Source organism: Microtus pennsylvanicus, chromosome 3 (assembly GCF_037038515.1).
Source record: "Microtus pennsylvanicus isolate mMicPen1 chromosome 3, mMicPen1.hap1, whole genome shotgun sequence".
NCBI lineage: Eukaryota > Metazoa > Chordata > Mammalia > Rodentia > Cricetidae > Microtus > Microtus pennsylvanicus.
The window spans coordinates 110,397,415-110,421,088 of NC_134581.1; the positions used below are offsets into that span (position 1 = coordinate 110,397,415).

At 41.3% G+C, this 23,674-nt stretch overlaps 1 protein-coding gene across 1 annotated transcript in view; it reads right to left on the bottom strand.

Annotated features, from left to right (window-relative positions):
• Nucleotides 1-23,674, bottom strand: part of Angptl5 (angiopoietin like 5) — a 57,589-nt gene that overhangs the window by 30,489 nt on the left and 3,426 nt on the right. The window contains 10 exon segments of the mRNA XM_075968009.1: nt 7,069-7,473; nt 7,475-7,508; nt 7,511-7,567; nt 11,413-11,598; nt 13,656-13,776; nt 16,054-16,154; nt 20,645-20,665; nt 20,668-20,737; nt 23,107-23,169; nt 23,171-23,211. Coding sequence (XP_075824124.1) covers nt 7,269-7,473; nt 7,475-7,508; nt 7,511-7,567; nt 11,413-11,598; nt 13,656-13,776; nt 16,054-16,154; nt 20,645-20,665; nt 20,668-20,737; nt 23,107-23,169; nt 23,171-23,211 — 899 coding nt within the window. The 3' untranslated portion in view covers nt 7,069-7,268.

Here is a 23,674-nt window from a genome sequence, read left to right on the forward strand (position 1 = left end):
CAGGGGAGAGGGGTTTGGTCCTACCCCAACCTAATGTGCTAGACATAGAGAGCCCTTATCTGTTGGGAGGAGTAGATGGGGGGTGGGCTGGGGTAAGGTGAAAGAGAGTGGGAGGAGGGGTGGGATGGAGAACTGGTTGTAATGTAAAATGAAATTTTAAAAAATTGTTTTTCGAAGTTTTCTTTAAAAGTTATATAACCTTAACTAAAGTTTTTATTATGTCATTTATTGCCATTTCAGAAGCCTAGCCTCACTGAATAAAAATGCTTTAGCATTTGTGGAAAATTAAATGCCTGAAGTCCCTTCACAGCTGTTCAATGCATTACATTTCTTAGTGCCACATAACAAAAATGTATTTCTTAAGCCCAGCATTTACTGAAAACAATATTACTACACTAAAATAGAAGTAGCCTTTTACAAAATTTTTTGATGTTATCAGTTTTTCTCATTTCTGCGTCTGCAAACTTTCTGAGGTGTATTATTTTAATTTGAAGCACAGGTTCCATGAATCTGTCACGTTATTCCTCAGATAGTGAGCCACTGTGAACACCAACGGCAAGCCTGGTTCAAGCTGATTCCAATCAACTGTTACATCACTGTATGCCTTTCTAAATCCTTCCTTTAGAACATCTTTCAAAAGTTGTTTCAGAAGTGACATAAGGATCAATTTGTTCTTTACACAGAACACTTGATGCAAGATAACAGTGTGTAATGGGACGCAGATTAGGGCAGAACCAGACATATGTGAGCAGCATTACCCTCCTCACCAGTATTTCAGTGAAAAGACCAAGAAGACAAGGCCTATCCTTGAATTCCTTCATCACACTAACATCATAGAACTGAGGTCCATGCATGGTAAGTCATAGTGTCAGATGCCTAGCCCACATTAAATATCATCTCTGATCAGATATTCATAACTGTGTGTCTGGATGTGATATATAAAACTGAGATAGACAAACTGTTTCCCTGACTACTCCTTCAGCAAGGTTGTATTACATATCCCAGCTTATGTGCGAATACTGGGTAAACACCAACAAAATAGATTTTGTGATAATTAATGACAAGTGCTATTCTTGGCATGTGCGTGTTTTATAAGGAAGCTCTTAGACTGTGGCACCGCATGAAAAGGAGAGTTTGCCCTTTGCTGTCTTTCCTGCTCTTCATCACTAACTGATTCCTGGCCTAGAATGTTTCCTGCATTACCTTCCGTTTCCATAGAAACCACGGAGGAAACAGGATTTCTCCCAAGCACATCTAGACCAATGACTCATCATGCTCACCATGCACTTCACAGTGTACGTCACTTGGCTTAAAAAGGGCTAAGATCCAGATGTGGCTGCTCATAACTATAACCTAGCACTCAAGAGGTTGAAGCAGGATTGCCCAAGTTCCGGGCCAGCCTGAGCTATATGGTGACTCCCAAGATAGTATGGGCCATATAGTGAGTTCTAGGAATGGCTGAGTTATCAAGTAAAGCTTTAAAAAGAAGACATGAAAAATTGTAATTAGGGCTGGGTGGTAGCGGCAGATGCCTTTAATCCCAACACTTGAGAGGCAGAGGCAGGTGCATCTCTGTGAGTTCAAGGCCAGCCTGGTCTAGAGAACCAGTTACAGGACAGCTAGGGCTTGTTACACAGAGAAACCCTGTTTCAAAATAACTAATTTAAAAGTGTTTTAGAATGCAACTGATCAGGATATATGTACAGTAAATATATTGCAAATAAAAACAAAATTATTATTCATGATAAAATATGAAAGGTTTTATTTTAGCAGCAAGTTCTTATCACTTTTAAAATATTGTGGTATCACTTGGTAAAATTTTTAACCCGTGTTGTTAATGTATTAATTCTCATACATTGCTCCTTATAACTTTCTTAGTAGAAATTACCTATAAATTATGTAAGTAAGCATACAGATAGAGAAGTATCTCTTCAGTTTTCCTAACAAATTACTATGGTTTACATGCTCAAAGAGAAAGCAAGTTCCTTAAAAAAATACTGTGAATCAGCTACAGTACTGAAAACAGCCTGGTATTGACATAAAAACAGACAGGAGGACCAATGGAACCAAATAGAAGAGTCGGATATCAATCCACACATCTTCGAACAACTGATCTTTGAGAAAAAAACAAAAAATATCAAATGGAAAAAAGAAAGCATATTTAGCAAATGGTGCTAGCATAACTGGATATCAACATGTAGAAGAATGAAAATAGACCCATATCTATCACCATGCACAAAACTCAAGTCCAAATGATCAAAGACCTCAACATAAAGCCAGCCACACGGAACCTTATGGAAGAGTGTAACACCCGATTCTGTATTACCCTCTCAGTACAGTCGTATCAGAGTCGGGCAAGGGCCTGGAGATTGAAAGAACACACAAGAGACCTGGGTCATTCAAAAGGAGGTCAGACAAAAGCCTTTATCTGCTACACAAAGAATTCCCCCCAGTCAGGTGGGAAATTGCCACACCCAAGATGGAGTAAACAATGCCCTACAGCTAATCACCAGGTGGGGCAGAGGGAGCACAGGTTCAAACATAAATGCTGGCTGACCAGAGACTGTCCTCAAGATGAACCCCAGGAGCAGGGGTAAACCCAGGCCCTACAGAAGAGAAAGTGGGAAGTACACTTGAATGCATTGGCACAGGGAACCACTTCCTAAATATAACCCCATATTATACAATTATACAGACACTGAGAGAAACAATTAATAAATGGGACCTCCTGAAACTGAAAAGCTTCTGTAAAGCAAAGGACATGGTCAACAAGACAAAACGACAGCCTACAGAATAGGAAAAGATCTTCACTAACCCCACATCAGACATCTGATCTCCAAAATATACAAACAACTCAAGAAATTGGACACCAAAAAATCACATAATCCAATAAAAAAAATGGAGTACAGACATGAACAGAGAATTCTCAACAGAGAAATCTAAAATGGCTGAAAAACACTTAAGGAAATGTTCAACATCCTTAGTCATCAGAGAAATGCAAATCAAAACAACTCTGAGATTCCATCTTACACCTGTAAGAATGGCCAAGATCAAAAACACTGACGACAACTTATGCTGGAGAGGTTGTGGGGAAAAGGGAACACTTCTGCATTGCTGGTGGGAATGCAAGCTGGTACAACCCCTTTGGATGTCAGTGTGGTAGTGATTTCTCAGAAAATTAGGAAACAATCTTCTTCAAGACCCAGTAATACCACTTTTGGGTATATATCCAAAGGATGCTCAATCATGCCACAAGGACATGTGCTCAACTATGTTCATAGCAGCTTTGTTTGTCATAGCCAGTCTTATTCTTAAAAAATATCCCTGGGGTCCCCCTGCCCCGCAGCGAACTCCGGCGGGTCCCAGCAGTGCCGGGCGCAGGTGCACCCCGAGCAAGCGGCTACAGTCGGCGGCGGTGGCGGCGGGTCAGACATATAAACACAGGAAATAGCCATATAAGAATTTATTAACAAGGAGAGAAAGAAATAAAGGGAAAGAGAGAGAGAGAGAGAGAGAGAGAGAGAGAGAGAGAGAGAAAGAAAAGGAGAGAGAGAGAGGAGGAGAGAGGCAAAGCCCCGTGTGAGAGGAAAAGCAGGAAGAGAGTGATGGCGGGGTGGAGGTCAGGAGTTAAAAGGAGTGGGCGTGGCTAGGACAGGGACCAAAAGAACAACATTCCCACATCTTGCTTTTAATAAAAAGCAAATTAGACAGTCCAGTTTGAAGGAATTGGGGCGGCGAATTCTCAAGACTGCTTCCAGCTGATTGTGGGCGTCGTCTTTGGGGGGGGCGCGAGAGAAGAATGGGTGCTGGGAACATCCTGGCATAGCTGGTCTCTTTGCTTTTGACCGATGTCTGTGGCATGGAAATGTCTGGTATCTCTTACCCTGTTTAAGGTATTGGCAGAACAAAGAACAAAGTTAAATTAAGGGAAAAAAATTTTTAGGACCAGGGGATTGAGGGGGTATCTGACCTGTTTAAGATGGATTCTTTAATTCGGCTCCCTAGAACTCACGAGAACTCCTTGGATTTGTGAAAACAGAAGTTTTAGACACATAATGACTGTAGCATAAGAGATAAATTTGGTTTGAAATTTGTTTGGTGAGGTCACCTTGCAAAACCTCTCAGCTGTCAAACTGTCAGAGATCTTTGAGAAGGTTAAGATTTTACTTGAGTTACTGATTAAAAAATAACAGAGAACTTACTTGGTTGGCACCCAGAGCTACTCTTTTTGGGTCCTCCATGGTCGCTGAAGTTTGCACTTGAACTTTGCTGTTTAGCGCAGGGCCTGCCAGGCTCCAGAATATCCTGTGGGCTAAGAAATCTGTAGGAAGACAGGCCTACCTTGACCTGAGCAGCTAGGCTGTCGATTCCAGTGATTCCGTCCACATCTAGAGGTCTTTACTTCAGATGAAAGGCAGGTTTTCCCAATGGTCAGTGCTCTGCAGTCGAAGCGAAATGCAGAAGGACGTTGTTCTGCGCATGTCTGTCTTCTGTCTTCTTTGGAGGGAGCAGAGAGCTGCTGCTAGGAGCCAACCTGTCTCTTTTTTATTGTTGTGAAAAGTTTTTAAAAATTAAATGCTTAAATATCATATTCCCCAGATCTCTGAGCAGTTGAGGGCTGTTTATCAGGTATAACTATAGTATAGAATTCGTTTGGAAAGTTGGGTCTGAGCTTGACCACATTGGCTCTCAACAGGTAAGATTTACATTTGTAAAAAGGCAGATAGAGGGAAAAAACTGCTTGTAATAAGGTTAGTGGCAGAACTGACAATGGTAGAGAACAGCTTAAGAGACTTAAAGGTACATAGCAGTTCAAAAAATATGTATTATTATGTATAGAAAGAGTGAACAGGAATTGGGCAAGTGGACAACTCTGATGGGCCCTATCAGAGACATGCCATTGCTCAAAACACATGTAACAGAGTTAACAGGAGGATTTTAGTGAAAACCGGGTGAGAAGGCAGGGTAAAACTGGGAGTAAAACTGGGAGAGTGTGGTCACGTGGTCTGGCCCTCAGCCAAGAGGGCAGAAAAAGTCACCTGACCCATCTGGCCTTCAGCCAAGATGGCGACCGCCACGTGTAGTCTGCTCTGTTAGAGAGCCCGCCATGCCACAATAAAAGCCGCACAAGGAAGGGGCAAAAGGCTGGAACCGAAAAACAGCTGTGTAAGTGTAAGGCATTAAAGCATGAGGCCGGAGTGATAGGTCTGGATAGCTTGGCTCCCATGGTGAAGGCTGTGCAAATACCTGTGGCACCTCAAGCCTACAACGAGAATGGCTCCCCGTTAAGGCGAGATGCAGATGGCACGAACCTCCGGGCCCTATGAAAAGGCGTCCGATTGCATGGGGGGGGGGCTATAACCTAGCTGAATCGACTCGCAGGCAAGAGGGATCCAGCCTAGGTCAGGCCGCACCGTAGCGGCGTGCTGCACCGTAGCAGCAGTTACACCGAAAAGAAGGAAGAAAAAGAATGAAAAAAAGAAAAAGAGAAAGACTGGAGGCCCTGGGCCTCCAGGAACGGGTGAGCTGAGGGGCTGCCTGAGGCCAGCCGTCTCAGGCACAGGCTTAGCACAGGAGAAAAGCCGGATTGAATGCCAGCGAAGGGAACAACCGAGGCCCTGAAAGCCCGCGGTTGGAGGTCCTCCCATCCCTAAAAACCGTGAAGGGTTGCTGGGAGCTCAACGGTCAATCCCTTGGGTTAAAAGAGATGGTTAAGCTGGCTGAGATGGGGACACTCACGATTAGTTGATTTGTTGTTTGGAGTAGTTGCATCCAGGCAGATGGAACACGTGGTAGTACTCAGATCCTGATTCTGCCCTAGAGGGAGCTGAGTCCCGGATGGCGCCGAAAGCCGGAACTCCAGCCCCAAGTGAAAATCCGGGGCGGACGAATCATCCGAGTCACGGGGCACCAATCTTATTATAGCCATATAAGAATTTATTAACAAGGAGAGAAAGAAATAAAGGGAAAGAGAGAGAGAAAGAGAGAGAGAGAGAGAGAGGAGGAGAGAGGCAAAGCCCCGTGTGAGAGGAAAAGCAGGAAGAGAGCGATGGCGGGCGGAGGTCAGGAGTTAAAAAGAGTGGGCGTGGCTAGGGCAGGGACCAAAAGAACAACAGCCAGAATCTGGAAACAACCTAAATGCCCCTCGACTGGAGAATGGATAAGGAAAATGTGGTATATTTACACAATGGAGTACTACACAGCAGAAAAAAATAACGGCAGCTTGAATTTTGCAGGGAAATGGATGAAGCTAGAAAACATTATTTTGAGTGAGGTAACCCAGACACAGAAAGACAATTATCACATGTACTCACTCACTCATAGGTGATTTTTAAACATAAAGCAAAGAAAACCAACCTAGCCACAAACCCAGAGAATTTAGACCACAATGTGGACACTAAGAGAGACTTACATAGATCTAATCTACATAGGAAGTAGAAAGTAGAAAAAGACAAGATCTCTTGAGTAAATTGGGAGCATGGGGACCTTGGGGGAGGGCTGACGTGGGGAGGGAAGAGGCAGAGGGGAGCAGAGAAAAATGTAGAGCTCAACAAATATCAATAAGAAAAAAGAACAGATGGCAGCAGACTGTCGGCTAGCATCCACAAAACCCTAGGTCCCATCTCTGCCACTGTATAGAGCACACATGGCAACGTATGCCAGCAAGCTCAGCACTCTGGAGTTACAAACGGAAGGACCCAAAGTTCAGTCATTCTCAGACACAAAGTAGGCCGACTTTGTTCCTCAAAGATCTGAGAAAACACTTGGTAACTCAGAAATGATTTAATTAATAAAAAATTTTCTAATACCTGTTTATAAAAAAAATACTGGGGGCTGGAGAGATGGCTCAGAGGTTAAGAGCATTGCCTGCTCTTCCAAATGTCCTGAGTTCAATTCCCAGCAACCACATGGTGGCTCACAACCATCTCTAATGGGGTCTGGTGCCCTCTTCTGGCCTGCAGGCATACACACAAGACAGAATATTGTATACATAATAAATAAATAAATAAATTTACTGTGAATCTTGCAAACAATCACAAAATGTTAACTAGTCAATAAAAAACATACCTTCATGCGCTGTGATTGCTTTTCTAAGTGCTGCAAAACTGAACTTTACTAACTAAACTCATGGCACTAAGATGACATCTATATTCAATTCAATTTTGGCTAATATGTTAAACTCTAAGTAAGAAAGAAACTATGTACAAAAAAGTTTTAACACATTTTCAAAAATAACTATAGAAATTGTGCTACAGTTTAAAATAAGACTACTTAAAATAGGGGTTGTAAGTTCTTCTAGTCTTCACTGAGGCAGATTTAATATTGACAGCAGAATTGTTTTCGGTCCATGTACCCTACCGAATTCCAATTGCACGCAGCTTTCCAGGAAGGCGATGGATGCCATTTAGGTTCGTGAGACCTCACTGGTTGAAGCACCAGCCAGTGTTGTTATGGAGGTGACTGCAGCTCTTCACAAGCAGGGCGGCACCCATCATTATCAACATTTGAGTGCTGAAAGGCATTGTATTCTGGTTATCATCTTCCCTGAAGCTCCAAAATGCATCACCTGCATAAAATAGACTATTTTCAAAAAAAGATGAATTCAGAGAATTTTTATTTCAATCATTACCATCCAATTATACAGAAATACTGAATCTAGAAACAGAATCAATTGTTTTTTCCACTATTTGTCCTGTGAAAATCTCTCTCACACAATGTGCCAAACCTTGCGAAGCCTTGGCGGTATCTTTAAGTACACAGACTAACCAGCATGGAAGCTTGGCTATAGAAAAATCAGATTACGGTACATGTACCTGCAATACCTGAAAGTGATCTGAACGGTGACTGATAATTTTTTAAAAAAAAATAAAACAACTTACACACTATGTTTTCTTTTTATTACATAATGGGGTTTGGGCATTCTTTTTACTTTTTTATGGGTATAATTGTTTGGCCTGCATATGTGTCTGTGCACCACATGCAGGGAGTGCTCATAGGGGCTAGAGAGTATGTTGGATCCCCTGGAACTGGAATAGCAGACAGTTGTGAGCACTGAGTGAGTGCTGGGCTTTGAACCTGTTCCTTTGGAAGGATGGCAAATATTCTTAACCAGTGACTCATTTCTTCACCACTTCATGGTAGATTTTCATTTTAGAAAGACAATTATGGATGAAGGTGAAGCATTTACCCTTGAGAATATTAGATTTGTAATTGCAACATAATTTCCTTTCATTTGGAGATATAATGTTCCTGTAGCATGCCTAGGGTGCTCATGAAAATTCTGATGTACTATTGAGTTGTGCTGTCCCCCATGGTTCTTCACATCTGTGTAGACTGATCATTTTTAAGGAGCTTACACTGAACACTGCATGACTATCATGCCTGATATTCACCAGATCCTTCAAGGATTAAATTTCTTGGCTGAGACAGTCCAGCTAATAATTAAATTGCAAGCTCGGGAACTATATTTTGTTTTGTACAGTTACATGAAGTTAAAGGTCCTTATCGGACTCATACCTACATTTAACCTATATGAAATTTTTGATTAATATGTTCAGTGAAAAGAAAAGCTATATGAAATATCTAGAAAGCCAAGATCTACAGTTGTTCATTTTGCTTTGAATGTTTGGAATCTCTTGAGGTAAATATTTTGTGGAGCCTGAAGCACTTCATTAGTGAGGTATATCTCAAACCCAACTCGACTGGCCAGTGAAGTCCCTGACTCTGCATATTATGGCACACAAAGACACTGACTGGAGTATTGCATCTGCAAATGCAATATCATTTTCAGCACCTATGCTGTACAGGACCTTTCAAAAGTTCACCCAATGGGGTCGGAAAAATGGCTCAATAGGCAAATGCACTTGCTGTCAAGTCTGATGACCAGATTCAATCTCCAGAGCTAACATACTGGAAGGAGAGAACTGTCTGCCTAAGGTTCCTCCGCCCTAAACACATGCACCATGGCATGCATGTGCCTGCACAATACACTAAATAAATAAATAAAATGTGATTTTAAAAATTTGAAACTCATCTAGGAAACAATGCCTGAATTCTGTGAGCCTTCCAGGAAAGTCTCCATTGCCAAAGGAGAATCTACACCAGATGACTTCTCACTGGATTACCCTGAATCCCCTCTAAAACAGTCCTTAGAATTTACCCACCATGTTTGCTATGCTATAATCATGGCTCTCAGAACTTAACTAATTGACCACTGACTTTCCTCATCTTTAGATAACACATTAGCAAAGCACACCTCTGGGTATGCCTGGGATGGCATTTCTGGAGAGTCACAGCAAGAGGACTCTTAGCTCATGAGTGAGTGGCTTCCTTGTTGGAGCCATCACACACAGGCATTCCTGAGAGATAGTGAAATAACGGGGAGGTATGGATAGGAGTAGGTCACTGGCTCATGACCTTAGCGCTATGTCTTGTGTCCACCCTTCTCTACTTAGCCGTCAGATGTGAAATGCTTCCTACCACAGCCTCCCTGCAACAGCTCTGGGACTGTCACCCAAAATAAGCCCGCTCTTCCCTTAAGTTGTTTCTGTGAAGTATTTTAGTCACTCGCAAAGACACAGTTATAATGCTGCTTTCTCTGAGAACCCACAGAGTTTTCTCTCAAGTATTACTATCAGGAATATTTGTAGTGTCTGTGTGTGTGTGTGTGTGCCTGCGTACGTGAATACATGTGTGGTGTGGTATGGTGTGTGTGTGTGTGTGTGTGCGCGCGCGCGCGCGCACGCAGGTGTGTGTGCAGGCCCGAGGTTTATTTTCTTGATCATTGCCCATCTTTACCTTTTGACTCATTAATTAGGCTAGGCTAGCTAACCAATGGGATCTGCCCATCCATAATGCTCCAAGTTGCACTATAATACACAGTTTTTTCCATGGGTTCTGGGAATCTGAACTCATGTCCTTGTGCCTCTGTAGTGGATACTTCACTGACTGAGCTATCTCCCTAGCCCTTTTTACTTCTTATGAAACAATTGCTCAGATGCTCAAGTTCATATTTACATTTTCCCCAAGCTCAATGTCAAATTTGTGTCTGATAACATTTTATCTGCATATCTATCTGCACTGTACCTTTTCTTTTCCTTAATTTAAATATGTAATTTGATCAACAATTGAAAGCTACTTGATAACCATGGGAAATTTAAGAGCTCTATAATGAAAATAAAATATCCACTAACAAAAGCATAATCACCTTTTGGAGACCTCCACATAAGCTTCCTGACATGGGATACTCCATGCTGAAGCAATTCTTTGCACTTTTGGAAGTAAAGCACTGAAACTTTGTGTGTGTGTGTGTGTGTGTGTGTGTGTGTACATATACACACATATACGGATAAATGCACACACATGCACACGCACACACACATCCCTTTAAACGTTCCATATCAATCAAGAATTGAATTTCAGCTTTCACCTAATGTCTCAAGACCAGCCCCCCTAATATGCCATGAATTCCAGGCACACCAAGCAGCCCCCTGCTGGCCATCTCCTCTTCTATGCTGTGACACAAGCTGTCCCATTTGCCAACATTCGCTTGCCAAAACCCACCCTTCCTTTCAGGTCTGAGCCTGTAGTTCTCAGGATGCAGCACATCCATCTGGTCTGAAGCAGCTGCACTAGATTATACAGGAATATATATTTTTCAAAAGGCTTTAACATTCGCCTAATTTTGAAACCTACCCATTCTCCCATAACAAATCTCCTGGTAGCAATCATTCTCACATTCTCTTTAAACCTAAAGGCCTATCAGTCTTTTGTGTTTTCAGGGTCATTGTGTTGCATCTGTACCAAGACTAGTTGGCAGTCAAGAGATATATAGCATTCATTACAAATTTCTAACATTAATATATAGAACCATCAGAAAAAAACAGGGGAGTAGAGTTTTGTATTTCTTCACTCCACTGTCTTTAAAAATTCAGCTCCAAAATACAAACTTATCAAGTATTCTGAAGTTCTAGTGAGTTAAATTTTTGGAAATCCATGAAGGGAGGATGAAAATAACGTGTTTTGGTATCTTTGTGGACTAGGATGGGGAGAAAGAGGTGTGATCCACAGGAGGTCTTGGGCCAGACACTTCCTCTTTCGGGTTTCTTTACTGACAGGGTTGGAAGCTTTTACTTCCTGGACATGGAAATAGGATTCTGCTTACCCAGCCTGTTCCAGGGTCTCCATCCATGAGAACACTAGGGTTACAGCATTTGCTTTAAGGAATGTGAAATCTGCTCCAAGGTCGTTTAGCAAAGTGTTCACAACTGAGTTTCTGACTTACACATTGATCTCTAATCTACTGTCATCGCTGTATGTCATCACCATATGTCCTGTGTTATGGCTATCTTTATGTAATACCGGGCAAGGGATAGCTCAATTTTTGTGTCATTTTAGTAATTAAAATCTTACCCATATTTCCTAAATATTGTCCTAAATGTATTTTTAAAAATTGTGTTTCATCCTCTAGCCAAAAATTATCATATAAAGCATAAGCCAAGGTGTCGTCCTCGGACTCCAGGGCCACATGAAACACAAAACTGGAATCTTTCTGGTTTACTGTGTAAAAAATCTTTTTCAGTCCTAGCCAAAATTCTTCTGTAAAAGAAATGCTTTGTTTTAAGACATTTAGTTGAAATGGGAGAACAATCTTTTGTTTGTGAATGTTGATGCCATTCAGCATCTTTATAACTGAGGAGACGCATCTATAACCAGGACTCTGGACAGGCGTGGCCCAGCTCATCCATCAGCTGTTATTTAACTTTGCTATGGGACAACGGTCTGTGCCCTGTCACTTGCATTTTAAATAAATGCTGATTGGCCAGTAATCAGGCAGGAATTAGAGTTGCGGCGATGAGAATTCTGTAAAGAGGAAAGATTCAATCTGAAGCCATCACCCAGACACAGATCAAGCAACATGTGACTGCCATGCCGAAAAAGGTAGCAACATGGCTAACACAGACAAGAATTATGGGCTAATATAAGTTATAGGAGTTAATAAGAAGCCTGAGCTAATAGACCAATCAGTTTATAATTAATGTAGACCTCTGTGTATTTCTTTGGGACTGAACGACTGCAAAGAAGCCTCTGTCAACAGAAATCTCAGCCCACATCACCTACTTATTTTGTTAATTCATTAACCTGAACAGAACCAAACAAACTGCTTCATTTCTATCTCCCCAAATTCAACTTAAAAATGTACTTAAAGACTAAATTAAAAGTCAAGATTTACCTTTACGGCATGTCAACAAAAAACTAACAAATGATGTGACCCAGTGAAAGTAGGAGTTTTAATCTCAACTCAGCTGCTCCTTAAGAAACATTTTCTGAAAGCACTCAGCGGAAATTGCTTTATCTGCCTTGGAAAATCCTTATAAATGAGTATTTCTTTGTTTAAAAGCAGCTTGCCATAACCTATGAATGGAAACAAAATGTAGCCACACTGAAGCTTCCCCAGATTTAGAGTCGATATTTCAAAGACAACCATAGATCTAAGGTGGATGACATGAACAGAACTCTCTAACTTGGACAATGTTCTTGCAAACACATTTAGCCACTGGCTTTCTATCTTTCCATATCCACAATGTGGACTAAATGTGGACATTCCTGAGCTACAACCTATTTAAGTTATGAAATTACAGGGTATAAAATTTCAGAGGGTTGGAAGATAATGAGACAGACAGTATTGAAACTCAGAAAGCTATGACTAATATATAAAGTTCTTTTCCATGGATATTTTAGCTATCACTCTGTTCAAACTGAAAAGAATAAGTACAATAAAAAGTGGACACATTGCAGGATGGGTTTCTCCAGGAACTTTTAGTTTCATGGTCTTTGTATGTCTTAAGCTTCTTTCAGTTTTACTCCAATCCCGTATGTAAGCATTACCAGCACATTTTATTAGATATCCAATATATTTTAATTCTACTAAATATAAAACAGTCTCAGTTTGCACAAACAGTATATGGTTATAGAACTTCTTAGTCAAAACTCTCTTCAAATTTAGAGAATTGTAATGTACATCATAGTTTTGCAAAATTACATTCAACTTAAAGGCTTTGACTTTAATGGTCATATGCCTTGGTTCTATCAGTATTTCATTGTATTTTAAGTCTATGACAACCCTACCTCTTTTTTTTTCTTCCCCCATCCCACAAGCAATTGGGAAGCACCTACCAACTACTGGGTACAGATAACAAATATTCAGCTGAGAATTTTCACTCAAATTATATTTCAATTCATCTCTAAAAAGTTTTACTTTTTTAAAATGTGTGTCTACAGGTGTTTTTGCATACATGTGTACACCTTGTGTGTGCCTGGGCTCATAAAAACCAGAAGAAGATTTTAGATCCCATGGAACAGGAGTTACAGGCAGTGTGATCTGCCATTTGGGACCCGGAAATTGAACCCAGGTCTGCTGGAGAAGGAGCCAGTATTCTTAATTGCTAAGACATGTCTCCAGGCCAGATTTCTAGGTCTTAACTGAAAACAGTTTTTAAAAATAATTTGACATAAGAAAGTAGAATTTAACTCATATTTTTATATTCACATATATTTACCCACTCTTCTGAAGATTTGACTAATGCTGATGCAGTTCAGACATATCCCATCAGAAAGAAAGAGAAAAGGCAATGCATAGATATATAAAATCTGACCTAAAAGGTCTTCAAATCCATCCAGGTAATCACACCATGGCCTCTGGAAGTCAACTGTCCCATTGAGCCTTTTCTGAACTACTGCCCATCCTCCTCCTCTGAAATCCATGTCATACATTACCTAAAATGGGCCCAGAAAATGCCAAAATAATATACCATTGTTTTCATTATTTGACATTATAGAACTCATCCCTAATCTTATAGAAAAATAAATACAAGAAAGTTTTCATTCTCATAAATGTATTCAAGTTTTTTATTGCTTTTACTGAGCTATATATTTTTCTCTGCTCCCCTCCCTTCCTTTCCCCTCCCCTTCTACCCTCTCCCATGATCCCCATGCTCCCAGTTTACTCAGGAGAGCTTGTCTCTTTCTACTTCCCATGTAAATTAGATCCTCTCTGGAAATACTACCACTTACACAAACCCATGATTGACCTAACTGAGCCTGTATAAGATTTTTAAGACACAACTGTCTGCAGTATTTTAAGGTTATCATATAATTCCTCAACTCAACATTTTCCCCCAGTTCAGGGATAACAGCGCTGACATGCAATGGCAGAGATGGATTAATTAACAAATGACTTTGTTCTTTGGATTATAATGCTGGTTTCTTAGTGTTAGAAATGTCTGCCTGCCTCTGGTTTCTCTTTTCTCCCACAAACTGGAGTTCAGATTGGTATTTCAATACTGAGCCATGAGCTGTGGCCACTCAGCAGGTGTTCACAGGGGCCTCTGTTGAAACTGTGTGACATGGACCTGTCTGGGGCCCACAGAAACAACAGGGGAAGAAAGCAAAGCGATCCACTCTACAAGAGACTTCCCACACAGAGTCAGAAAAAAAAAAAAGAAATAAAAAAACCAATGTGAAGGAACTTCAGGCACCACACTTTCCACAGAAGAGGCAATTATGCAACCCACTCCTCTCAAAGTTATAATTCTTCCCTTCTACCGCTGTTCAGATCCAGTTTGGGATGTGTAGGCAAAGAGACTTAGGTAGTTTTTAAATTATTTCCCACATAAGTCCTAATTTCTTGACATCTTGTCAATAGATTTCAAGAGAAATTATGGTAATAATTCTAAGAATAGAAACTCTTTGCATCTACTTAGAAAGAAAGGTGGTTGTTGTATAATATAGACTATTGATAAACTTTTTTTTGTTTTGTTTTTTGTTTTTTTTTAATTTATTTATTTATTAAGGATTTCTGCCTCCTCCCCTCAACCGCCTCCCATTTCCCTCCCCCTCCCCCGATCAAGTTACCCTCCCTCATCTGCTCGAAGAGCAATCAGGGTTCCCTGACCTGTGGGAAGCCCAAGGACCGCCCACCTCTATCCAGGTCTCCTAAGGTGAGCATCCAAACTGCCTAGGCTCCCCCAAAGCCAGTACGTGCAGTAGGATCAAAAACCCACTGCCATTGTTCTTGAGTTCTCAGTATTCCTCATTGTCCTCTATGATCCGTTAGTCCGGATTTATCCCATGCTTTTTCAGATCCAGGCCAGCTGGCCTTGGTGAGTTCCCGACAGAACATCCCCATTGTCTCAGTGTGTGGGTGCACCCCTCGCGGTCCTGAGTTCCTTGCTCGTGCTCCGTCTCCTTCTGCTCCTGATTTGGACCTTGAGATTTCTGTCCCGTGCTCCTCTGTCTCTGTCTCCTTTCATCGCCTGATGAAGGTTAATATTCATGAGGATGCCTATATTGATAAACTTTAAAGATCATAAATTTTTTATACACTGAGAAAGTACCCAGAAAAAAATACATAAACACACACACACACACACACACACACACATATCCTTTCTGTCTAAGCATTGTGTGCAGTAGGTACCTACTAGAAATACAAGCAGACAATTACTAAGGATAAACAAAGTATAATTCTTATTATTCAAATTAAGCATTGATCAGTTTAGCAGTCTTCCTTATGCCCAAGTAAAACACTTTTTCTATTAATTTCTTTTTAAATTTTTGAAGCAAAGTCTCACACTGGTAAATAATGTATTATCAAAAGAAAGTATAGGCATGAGTAGAAATCAAAGTAAATGTACTTTAGTAAGCCCCACATCATCACACATTATTATCACACATTATTGTCTAGTCTCCATCAAATTAAATTAAAGCAATAATTTGTATTGCACAGCTCTGCCCCATAAGGATAACATAAAACTTGGCCACAGATGGATTTACTTTGAATAGTGTAACTATGGACACTCAGGAAACTGAAATTCATGGTCTGAGTAGAAGATGCAAAGAAAACCGACCTTTACGTGTTGTAAATTTTGCTAATTTATTTAAAATTTTCAAGACAAAATTATTTTTAAAGTAAAATAAAAATAATTGTAATTTCAATATTTATTAAGTTAGCTTGATGTTTACTTTATTCTGTATAATAAGTGAAAACTTTACCTCAAATGGGAAGCTAGATCCTTCTAGAAAGATTATATATAAACCACTAGGGGTTCTGGTGACAGAGCTAATTGAATCTTTAATATCAGTGCAATCCAAATCTAGGGAAAAATTACTCATTTCGTGCACTTCAAGCATAGCTAAAACAATGAGTTGATGGCAGAGAATTGATGGTGCTGTCTGAAACTGTTTCTACAGCTTCTATCAGTGATGCCATACCTTTATTATATTAGAAACGAAACATTACCACAGTTTTAGAACTCAGGAGAAAACATAAGAAAGAACAGAAATGTGTTTGTCTTTGGGTTCACCTTCTTACTTAGCTTCTCTAGGAACATGCATTATAAACTCATTGTCCTTTATTTATGGCTAGAAACCAAATATGAGTGAGTACATCCCATGTTCCTCTTTTTGGGTCTGGCTTACCTCACTCAGGATAGTGTTTTCTATTTCCATCCATTTGTATGCAAAATTCAAGAAGTCCTTGTTTTTTACTGCTGAGTCATCCTCATGAATATTAACCTTCATCAGGTGATGAAAGGAGACAGAGACAGAGGAGCACGGGACAGAAATCTCAAGGTCCAAATCAGGAGCAGGAGACGGAGCACGAGCAAGGAACTCAGGACCGCAAGGGGTGCACCCACACACTGAGACAATGGGGATGTTCTATGGGAACTCACCAAGGCCAGCTGGCCTGGGTCTGAAAAAGCATGGGATAAATCCGGACTAGCTGAACATAGAGGACAATGAGGAATACTGAGAACTCAAGAACAATCGCAGTGGGTTTTTGATCCTACTGCACGTACTGGCTTTGGGGGAGCCTAGGCAGTTTGGATGCTCACCTTAGGAGACCTGGATAGAGGTGGGCGGTCCTTGGGCTTCCCACAGGTCAGGGAACCCTGATTGCTCTTCGAGCAGATGAGGGAGGGTAACTTGATCGGGGGAGGGGGAGGGAAATGGGAGGCGGTTGAGGGGAGGAGGCAGAAATCCTTAATAAATAAATAAATAAATAAATAAATTTAAAAAAATAAAAAAAATAAAACTGAGATTATAGATATAGATATAAAAAAAATAAAAGAGTCTATGAGATAAAAAAAAAGAAAGAACAGAAATTAAAGAATTTGGGTTGCTGTTAAGCCCTCACAAATAACATTCCTTTTGGTCATTAGTGTTTAAAGTCTCATATTGGGGTCAGAGTGATGGCTTAACAATTAAGTGACTATTGCTTGAATTTTAGTCTAATATTGTGGGGTCAAAGAGAAAACTCAAAAATTAAGAGCCCAAGTAGTCTTGCAGAGAGCCCAGGTTATGTTCTTAGCACCCAGACAGTGGCTCACAACTGTCTGTAACTTTAGTTCCAGGGGATGCAGCACTCTCCGGTCCCTGCACACATATGTGCACATAAACTCACACAGGCTCATACACATAAGTAAAAGTAAAACAAATCTTTAAAGACTCATTTGGGATCAACCCTTACTCATTGTGTAATTAATCATTCTCTTTTCCAAAGATTCTACGATAACCCAAGTTTATTTTTAATATATAAAGGATGGGTAGGAAGGAGAAAACTTAAGTAGTTTAATTGTGATTAACACGTCCTTGACTACTTTATTCCAAACTTCAGAGTGTAGTGTGTTGAAGTCATCAATGCCAATAACTAAGAGGGAAGTAGAAACTGCTTTCTTCACTAACAAGAAACAAAGCAAGGCTAGTGTGTACTCTTTCTACAAATGTTAAAGCTGTAGCCCTTGCTACCCACAAAGCTCCACAGAGGACTGTAAATGCCTGTATGTGATACCAGTGTGCCGAGGAGTACTACATTCTATTTGAAGATATTCTAGTGTACATTTTTAAGTGTAATTACATAACTCCAACCCTGTGATCCCAGTCACTCAGGAAACTGAGGCAGGAAATCTTGCCCTGACTACATAGTTCAAAGCAGCCTGAGCAACTTAATAAGACCCTGTATCAGAACAAGAAGTTGGGGGTAACTTTCTTTTTAAAAAAAAATATTTATTTATTTATTATGTATACAATATTCTGTCTGTGTGTATGTCTGCAGGTCAGAAGAGGGCACCAGACCTCATTACTGATGGTTGTGAGCCACCATGTGGTTGCCAGGAATTGGAAGAGCAGGCAATGCCCTTAACCACTGAGCCATCTCTCCAGCCCGGGGTGGGTAGGTAACTTTCTGATAGATCACGTGCCCACCATGCATGCAGCTTAAGTTCAGTCACAAATACCACCTCCAAAAGCAAGTTTCAGGGCATCACTTACTCGGGTGACTGCTATTACTTCCTAGCTAGGAACTACTGACTAGCTGGAAGCCTTAGAATGCTTTCTTAATGTAGGAAAAATAGCACAACTCACTGTGCCATAGTGGTGTTTTTTTGTTTGTTTGTTTTTGGAGGTTTGAAAGGCAAGCATTTAGCACAGAGCTTACCACACATTAAGCTGTAGAAAACAACTCAACAGAAAGGCCTTAGTATAAAAACTTGTTCAGCTTCCCTTTGTTTCTGGGGTAAGTAGTTTTGGGGTTTGCATTGTGAAATGATAGGAAACATTCTTCTAATGGAGCTATGCTCAGAGTGTGGCAGAAGTAGTCCACAGTGAAGGGCTGGCCTACAGCAGAGCATTGTCTTCACCTGATGCTGGGGGTATCAGAGCAGGGCTCTATGCTCTTGCTGTGCATCACAGGATAATTCAGAATGTGTTGTGATTTACTCGCTAGCCCTGCACAGCAATGTAAGACTTGCAGAGTTTAACATTCACAGCCAACCTGTCTGGCCTTAGAGTCACCTGAGACAAACACCTACAGCTGTATGCATGAGATGGTATCCAGAAAGGTTCAGCTGAGAACAGAAGGTGCAGCTTGATTGTGGCACCATGTCCATGGACTGGGGTGCAAGACTGAATTAAAGGGAGAACGCGAGCTGAGCCCCAGTATTCATCTCTCTCTGCTTCCTGACTGCAGATAGTGAGCAGCTGCCTCCCACAGTGCCGGGGTGTATGCTCCTGCTGCCAAGCCTCCCCCACAGTGCTGGAATGTATGCTCCTGTGACCATGCCTCCCCACAGTGCTGGGGTGTATGCTCCTGTGACCATGCCTCCCCACAGTGCTGGGGTGTATGCTCCTGTGACCATGCCTCCCCACAGTGCTGGGGTGTATGCTCCTGTGACCATGCCTCCCCACAGTGCTGGGGTGTATGCTCCTGTGACCATGCCTCCCCACAGTGCTGGGGTGTATGCTCCCTCTCCTGCTGCCATGCCTCCCCCACAGTGCTGGAATGTATGCTCCTGTGACCATGCCTCCCCACAGTGCTGGGGTGTATGCTCCTGTGACCATGCCTCCCCACAGTGCTGGGGTGTATGCTCCTGTGACCATGCCTCCCCACAGTGCTGGGGTGTATGCTCCTGTGACCATGCCTCCCCACAGTGCTGGGGTGTATGCTCCTGTGACCATGCCTCCCCACAGTGCTGGGGTGTATGCTCCTGTGACCATGCCTCCCCACAGTGCTGGGGTGTATGCTCCCTCTCCTGCTGCCATGCCTCCCCCACAGTGCTGGAATGTATGCTCCTGTGACCATGCCTCCCCACAGTGCTGGGGTGTATGCTCCTGTGACCATGCCTCCCCACAGTGCTGGGGTGTATGCTCCTGTGACCATGCCTCCCCACAGTGCTGGGGTGTATGCTCCTGTGACCATGCCTCCCCACAGTGCTGGGGTGTATGCTCCCTCTCCTGCTGCCATGCCTCCCCACAGTGCTGGGGTATATATTCAAACTGTGAGTCACATGAAACTCCCACTTTGAGGTGCTGTTTATCTGGTATTGGAGACCCATGAGGAAAGACAGATAAGGGTTTCAACTTACTGAGGAGGAAACTAGCAGCTTGGAGGTTAAGGACCAGCCTGCCACTGGACTTCATGCCTTGCTACACCTCGCCCTTTCACTCAGAAGAGGATGAGACAATAAGTCATTTTAAAGTAACACATGCACTCTCTTCATAAAGGAACAAGGAGATGCCCAATCCCTGTCTGTTCCATCCCACTTCAGAGAAAAACTTAGGATCACATCCTTGAGCGTCAGTAATATTTATTTGCTTGGATTTTTTATGTGAATTAATATTTGTAAGATTTACATAGCACTTTCTTAGAAGCACATAGGAATAAATATGTTATATTTTAGTGCAAAAATGTTAACTTGGTATTTATTTATATATTAAATTTTTTTTCTTTAAAATGTTATATCTCACTTTGAAACGTAGAAAAAAAAAACACTTTTCACAGGTTAGGCAGGGACTCTGGAAAGCCTCTTCTTTGTGAAGAGTAATTAGTAATAAAATGCCAGGGCAGGATGCTCAGAATACAGCACCTAAGGTTACTTGATGGTAACAGATTCTTGATATTATTTTACACTATGGCTTCCAGCCAGTGGAAAAGTCCTCAGCTTCTGAAGGAACACGTGCTGTAACTGGCTGAGGAGCAGGAACAGTCCTCCAGACTGCTAGGAAACCTTCCGCTGCACCACGCTGCCCAGGAAACCCTGAGCAATAAAACAGGAGTGTGCAGAGACTGAAATACCAGCACTCTCACCATGTGACTGCATGGGCTGGCGGGAAAAGATTCCAGCTGTTTGCTAAAATCCTCTGTAGTCAAAAGGAGAATTCGATTCATGAGCTCATTAACCTAAAGGCAGACACACACGAGACAAGGTTATATTAGCTAAATTATATAAACACTGTCTCTAAGCCTCTCTAGGCCAGGATGCCTTCTCTTCTAGATTGGATTCTTACTGTTGTTCTAATACAATAAAAGCATAAACAGCATTCATTCCACCCAGCAGCATCTCCTAAGAGCTAGTTCTGTCTGCCATTACTTCTGTGCTGTCTGTCCCTGCAGCTCTGCTCTCACTGTCCTGAAGGCTCTGGTGCCTTCCTCGCTGCCTCCCCTGGCTCTTCCCTAATCATCTTCCACACCAGCTGCTAAGGGAGTGATGACATTTTCCTCACTCGCATACTTCAGTGGCCCCTGCTGTAGCGAGATTTAGTTCCTACAGATTCAACGCAATGCCCAGCAAAATTGAAGCAGTATTTATTCAAAGACCTCAAAAGAACAGTACTCAACTTCATATGGAAAAGCAAAAAACCCAGGATAGCCAAAACAATCCTGTACAGTAAAAGAACTTCTGGAGGCATCACAATCCCTACTTCAAACTCTACTACAGAGTTACAGCACTGAAAACAGCCTGGTATTGGGCATAAGAACAGACAGGAGGGCCAAATGGAACCGAATAGAAGACCTGGATATCAATCCACACATCTTCGAACACCTGATTTTTTGACAAAGAAGCAAAAAATATCAATTGGAAAAAAGAAAGCATATTTAGCAAGTGGTGCTGGCATAACTGGATATCAACATGTAGAAGAATGAAAATAGACCCATATCTATCACCATGCACAAAACTCAAGTCCAAATGAATCAAAGACCTCAACATAAAGCCAGCCACACTGAACCTTATAGAAGAGAAAGTGGGAAGTACGCTTGAATGCATTGGCACAGGGAACCACTTCCTAAATATAACGCCAGCAGCACAGACACTGAGAGAAACAATTAATAAATGGGACCTCAGGAAACTGAAAAGTTCTGTAAAGCAAAGGACACGGTCAACAAGACAAAATGACAGCCTACAGAATAGGAAAAGATCTTCACTAACCCCACATCAGACATCTGATCTCCAAAATATACAAACAACTCAAGAAATTGGTCACTAAAAGAACACATAATCCAATTTTGAAAAATGGAGTACAGACATAAACAGAGAACTCTTGACATAGGAATCTAAAATGGCTGAAAGACACTTAAGGAAATGTTCAACATCCTTAGTCATCAGAGAAATGCAAATCAAAACAACTCTGAGATTCCATCTTACACCTGTAAGAATGGCCAAGATCAAAAACACTGATGACAACTCATGCTGAAGAGGCTGTGGGGAAAAGGGAACACTTCTTCATTGCTGGTGGGAATGCAAGCTGGTACAACCCCTTTGGATATCAGTGTGGTGATTTCTCAGAAAATTAGGAAACAACCTTCCTCAAGACCCATTAATACCATTTTTGAGTATATATCCAAAGGACATGTGCTCAACTATGTTCGTAGCAGCTTTGTTTGTCATAGCCAGAACCTAGAAATAACCTAAATGCCCCTTGACTGGAGAGTGGATAAGGAAAATGTGGTACATTTACACAATGGGGTACTACACAGCAGAAAAAAATAACGACAGCTTGAATTTTTGCAAAAAAAAAAAAATGGATGGAGCTAGAAAACATTATTTTGAGTGAGGTAACCCAGCCACAGAAAGACAGTTATCACATGTACTCACTCATAGGTGGGTTTTAAACATAAAGCAAAGAAAGCCAGCCTACAAACCACAATCCCAGAGAATTTAGACCACAATGTGGACACTAAGAGAGACTTACATAGATCTAACATACATGGGAAGTAGAACGTAGAAAAAGACAAGATCTCCTGAGTAAATTGGGAGCATGGGGACCTTGGGGGAGGGGGCTGACGTGGGGAGGGGAGAGGCAGGGAGGAGCAGAGAAAAATGTAGAGCTCAATAAAAAAATCAATAAAAAAAAAAGATTTCGTTCCTGATTCCCTTAGTCAGATTTCCTTACACATTCCCAACCTCACCAGCCCTCCCACCCCTGTACCAACTCATACGAATCCCCCCAAGGGAAAGCTGTTCCCTCCTTAGCAACTTTATGACATTTAAAGCATGTACTCTTCGCTCTTTGCTCAGCTCACAGGCTTCCTCTCTTGAGAGACTTCCCATGTCATTCTGACAGCATTCAGATTATTGCTAGCTTTCCATGTTTGCTTTCTCGCCACCAGGCCTTACCCCCCTTGAACAAAGGCTTGCTTCATTGCTTTGTGTTACAATGCTTCTCACATCATAGGTACTGAACATTAAAGATAAAATAAAATGCTTGTACTTCCAGCCAGCTATGCCAATGTGTACATGCAATGGAATGGAATACCAAAGAATCCCATACCTGGCTAGATAAACAATCCAAAGGAGCTTGTTGCTCATCCATTATATTTCTCAGTAGTTTTTTGGGTACTTCTTGTATAAGAAACAATAGAATTTTTCAGCTTTTCTTAATCAGAAAGAAAATGACATTTTATATAAAACAATAGCCTTGAAAATAATGAATTTCACATGGTTTGGAATAAATAAAGAATAGTATCTCAATTTATTTGAACTTATAACTATAAGTTTTAGTACATATTTGTTTAAAATGAGATTGGCCAAAAAGTAATTGTTTCAACATTCTTTTTTTTCTATCTTCAGCATGACTTTATTTTTATTTTTTTTAATTTATTTATTTATTAAGGATTTCTGCCTCCTCCCCGCAACCGCCTCCCATTTCCCTCTCCCTCCCCTGATCAAGTCACCCTCCCTCATCTGCTTGAAGAGCAATCAGGGTTCCCTGACCTGTGGGAAGCCCAAGGACCGCCCACCTCTATCCAGGTCTTGAAATTATGCTTCCTGATAATACAGATTCCCTAAAATGATTTATTTAATTAAGAAATAAGATTCTTAATGTCTATTTTCACTGC